The sequence below is a fragment of the Dinoponera quadriceps genome, unplaced genomic scaffold (genome assembly GCF_001313825.1).
Source record: "Dinoponera quadriceps isolate SergipeBrazil2010 unplaced genomic scaffold, ASM131382v1 scaffold797, whole genome shotgun sequence".
Classification (NCBI taxonomy): Eukaryota; Metazoa; Arthropoda; class Insecta; order Hymenoptera; family Formicidae; genus Dinoponera; species Dinoponera quadriceps.
Window position 1 is genome coordinate 31,720 of NW_014554894.1, and position 4,776 is coordinate 36,495.

Here is a 4,776-nt window from a genome sequence, read left to right on the forward strand (position 1 = left end):
ATATATATATATATATATATATATATAGGTATATAGGTAGGTATATATATAGGTAGGTATACCCATATATATATATATATATATATATATACGGAACATTTAGAATATGTTTGATGAAAAGGAACCTTGCAGAGTATGATAGGAAATAATAATAGCATTCGCAGTGATTATGTACACCTAACAAATGCAAGCAAAATATATGTGCGTTCGATGCATTTGTAGTGGACACTATTATTAATCCCTATTACATGTCAATGAACAAATTTTTATTTAACTTTTTTTTGTAACGCTTAATACCCGCATTAAGTAAAAACAAAGAGAATGAAACATATTACGACGTTACTGAGGATTATTAAACATGCATATAATAGATATTTTTAGAAGATACGAATATATTAATATATTCATATTTAAAACTTTATGTTATAAACAAGAGATAGCTCTTATATCTTACTTCTTTCAAAGTAAATATTAAAGAAGATGTAGTACATTGAATGTGTCACACATACAAATGTAATAATATATAAAGGATGGCGATTTTAAAATATCGTTTGCGTGTATGCAGCGTGTATATGCAATACTGTGATGAACGGTGTATGTTACACTAGGAATGTGTGTAAAACGTAATGTATAAAATAGTGTTATATTATATGCTGGTTGTCGTCAAACAGTAATACACGAAATCAACTGCTGACAAAGTTGACTGTATTGCAATTGGTCCCCGCTAATCCTGCGCATTTTTATTCCCTTCACTTCTTTTTCTTCCGATTCGCATACTCTAAGTTCAATTTGTACACCACCTGGATATTCTAAACTAAGTCCACTGCCTTCCATTTCTTCTCTTGAGAATATGAAACCTTTTGGTGGCGCTCTTGCATCTATTATTTGTTTGACACGACCTAATATAGCTTCAGAATTTAATCTACTCGATTCATCGGACAAAGTAACTTCGACTTCAGTAGATATCGTAAGTGGTCTACCGATACCACGTGTGATACTAGGTCTCGAAGGATCACACGGTTCTGAAATAACAAAACTCGGGAGAGTGTTGTAATGAGGTAACGCATCTTCAAGCGAATCAGGTGACGGAGATGGGGAAGGTGAACAACTAATTAACGTCACTTGTCCTCCAAGAACATCTGTCACTGAAATTTGTGGTGGTACCTAAAAACAAATTTTTATTAAACGTTTCAAAGTATGTAACGACATAAGTATGTAACGACATTAGTATTAAATGTGCAAATTAATTCAGTGCTTTTAGCAGTATCTATTTCTAATAAAAATATTAAATCTAAATAGTTTTACGTTCAATTATGGTTTTAAAGAGCTGTCATTTATGTTTACAAAATACTATGTCATATAACAGAATGATTATAAAATAATAGTGAGCAGTACGCCGATAAAGCGCATTTCTAAAAAAAAAAAACTAAGTAGTAAGTTAAAACTTGAAAAAATCGTTACAAAGAGATAAGGACAAAGATAATGAGAGAGATATATAATTATTAGATTATAATTTAATTTTAAATATATAATAATTATAAATATATAATAATTTTAAATATATAATAATTAGATTATAATTTAATTTTCTAAAAAAATGCTGTCTTATAACGGGATCACTTCAAGTGCCTACGGTAGTCTAGTTAATAAACGTCCGGTCGCCGAATGTCTGCTCGTCGGAATCTAGGTTTGAATACAAGGAGAAAATGTAAAAGAGAGAGATTGAATAACAAGTGCCTACGGTAGTCTAGTTAATAAACGTAAAACACAAATATATAATCAATAAATATGAAATGTACGCAAGTCAGAGTAACGTGAAATATTTTCAAGCATCGTGTCCAATAGTTCGGACGTTTAAATGTTTTTACAATCTTTTTATAAACGACTTTACAATATAATCGATCATTTTAGTTGCGGTCGGGCCGGTTCGGTTCGGCAGGCCGCGATTCTGTGACGGGGACAACGATGAAGAGAACATGACTCCGAAAAGGTTTCAGATGCATAAAACTAATTCCGTTGCAGTGATGCTGAAGTCGGATATCGGTATTTTGAACACTGATGTTCGATGGAATTCGCAGAGTTCTACGCGGTTATATATATTCGGTTGGTTCTTGATCGGATGTGGTCCGATTGATATAGTCAGTTTGGTTCGGTAGACGGCCACGATTCCATGTTGGAGACGATGAAATCGTCTTGTAAGAACTAGGATGATGGAGCGCCGCGATACAGCGGCGAGAACAGCAGAGTCCGGAAATAGAGAGCCGCGTTACCGCGGCGGAGACGGTGAAGTCGATCCGGAAAAATAAAAAAGGAGGAGAGTCGCAACATCGCGGTGCAGACGGTGAAACTGTCCCGAGGAATCGGGAACAAAAGGAACTACGTTACTGCAGCGGAGACAGCGAAGCCATTCTGGCGGGGGGTAGATGTTCGATATCGAAGATTGGCCGCTCGTCGGGCCATTGACGAACTATCCTAGTCGTTGCTTTGCGACGAGCTTTTATATCCGGCGCGAGGCGGCTTCGGTTATCTACGATAGTACATGGACTTTGGATATAGGGTGTCCCGTGTAACGCGTCCGAAACCACATAAAATGGATACCACAAGTCGAGTAGAAAAACATGATCGAAATCATTTTTTGAACTATCATATAAAGTTTCGAATTATTAAAGAAAATAGATAGCCGAATTAGCGCGCGCGATACGGTAGGCAGGGCCGTCTGGCTCGACGCAGCCGACTGAGAAATGATTGACGTATGCGCGACAATCGACGCGGTTTCTCATATTTTCGTGTCAACCGGCCTTTACGTCAGCGTCGAACTGGACGGCCCTGTCTATTGCATCGCGCGCACTGGTTCGTCTATTTGTTTTCTTTAATAACTCGAAACTTTACGTGGTAGTTCGAAAAATGACTTCGATCATGTTTTTCTACTCGACCTGTGGTATCCGTTTTACATGATTTTGGCCGCGTTATGGGACACTCTGTATAAGAATTGTTCAAATGAAAAACATATTACGTTGATAGCGTCGTGAATATTTGACGCGGTGAACGAAAGATGAGCATTGTATACATTGATAAGGAAAATTGGAGTATTTTTTAATTTGCCTGTTTGAAAGAATTTCACAATTATTGCGAGTATGAAAAACAAAAGTACACAATCCTTTCAGTTATTTTCGAGAAGGCAGTGCTGCTCTGTCTCATTCCTGCCATATCGCAAGCTTTGAAAGTTTGAAGATATCAAATAACTTTTTTTCTGAATATGATAATTTTCCTATTTTCGTCGTCTAATTTGTTGCATTTTTAAATGCTAAATATTTTGTATGTTGGAGAGAGCTTCTATATGTTGATTCAATGTGTTTCGATGATCGTTCAAAATAAGATTACATCACGAAAGCCCAACATAACCAAGCACATATTCTAGGGCATATACATTGTGGGACTTGATTCGGAATTGTCCCATAATACTACGATAATTGGTGATATCATGAACGGATTTTTAGTTAATATTTTTCATTTTAATATTTCATATTTTTCATTTTTTAATGTTGATGGCGAGAACATAGAGATAAGTTTTTTGAGGTGAAGTGGAAAGGTTGCAGAATAAGTTTTTGCTATCGAGTGGTTCTGACTTGACCTCTGTATTCGTAAAGGATTGTGACAGTGTGCAACAATGCACTACTATTAAACACGGCCAAATCGAACACCCGTTAGACTGTACTAGGCGCTTAGCGCCACATAAACATTGTCAGCGCGCGTAGTTCTCTGTTCGTCGGCGCCTCTGTGTTGATCAAATATAAAACTGGAGCAATCTATCTCGATCGATCGACACAGAGTCGAGCCTCACAACGAGCGAGCGAAAGCAAGCGAGCGAACGAGTCAGACGATCCGACTATCACTTTAGCGACTATCCGGCAAACAAGGTGAGTTTTTTAACTGCCTCGGTCGATCGTTATTGATACTGGCCATCCGCTTTGTAGGATCAGCGTTTTCTGCCGTGCATTTGCAAGCGTTCTACCCAGTCGAATAAAGGAGATTACTGTATTTGCGATCTTCGCCGAACGTTAGCAAGCTTTTGATCGGGTGTTGGGCTTTAGCGAAAAGTACGAGATAAATCGCGTCACAACTGTATGTAGGCTGTCGCAGCTCTGGTTACCTTTTCGTCTCCGTTCACGCCGACATTATCGGGAACCGCAAAAGTCTGTACCGTCTCCGATTTGTCCTCACGTTGAGCTCGTGCCATTGTTACGCACGTTAGTGAGCCTATCAGACCACGTGCGTCCTGTCGCGCTATAGGTCCTGTCTCCGAACTTACTAATATCAATTTGCGATCAATGCGCATTACTGAACTGCGCACCGCGTCTTTCGCGAGCACTTCACGCTACTAAGCTTGGCCCGCTTCGAACTCACCGCCCGACCAGGTTGCAATCGAATTTATCAACACGCGCATTTGTATTATAATCCAGTTAATAATTTCAGACGAAAGTTGTAAAGTTTCGAGGGAGACCTAAAATAGTGACCATAACTTTGTTGTATAGTCAATAATTCAAGATCATTTTAAGGTCAACTTTATTTTTTTAAATAAAATTATATAATTTTTTAACACAATTCGATTCCTTTTCATTATGCGTATAAAAGTACTAAAGTAAGATCATTGAGAAGTGAATACTTTTCGAGATATTTTATTTTTTTTTATTCTGATATTTTTCATTATAAGATATGAAATATTTCATAAAATATTTACTTTTCGATAATATCACCTTAACACTTTTTTACGTAATA

The 4,776-nt window shown here is 37.2% G+C and overlaps 1 protein-coding gene across 1 annotated transcript; it reads right to left on the reverse strand.

Annotated features, from left to right (window-relative positions):
- Positions 1-67: 67 nt before the first annotated feature.
- On the reverse strand, positions 68-4,237 carry LOC106742399. Its single transcript, XM_014615301.1, has 2 exons — positions 4,151-4,237; positions 68-1,164 (listed from the first exon to the last, which is right to left on the reverse strand). Exons 1-2 carry the CDS (start codon positions 4,235-4,237, stop codon positions 664-666), a joined length of 588 nt encoding a protein of 195 aa, XP_014470787.1. The 3' UTR covers positions 68-663.
- Positions 4,238-4,776: the final 539 nt, after the last annotated feature.

What these genes read in the sequence shown, in the direction of transcription:
- LOC106742399 (XM_014615301.1), bottom strand. Translation starts at nt 4,237, where the DNA reads ATGGCACGAGCTCAACGTGAGGACAAATCGGAGACGGTACAGACTTTT. An exon ending in GCGTGAACGGAGACGAAAAG is followed by an intron (nt 1,165 to 4,150) that starts GTAACCAGAGCT and finishes ATTTGTTTTTAG; the next exon opens with GTACCACCACAAATTTCAGT.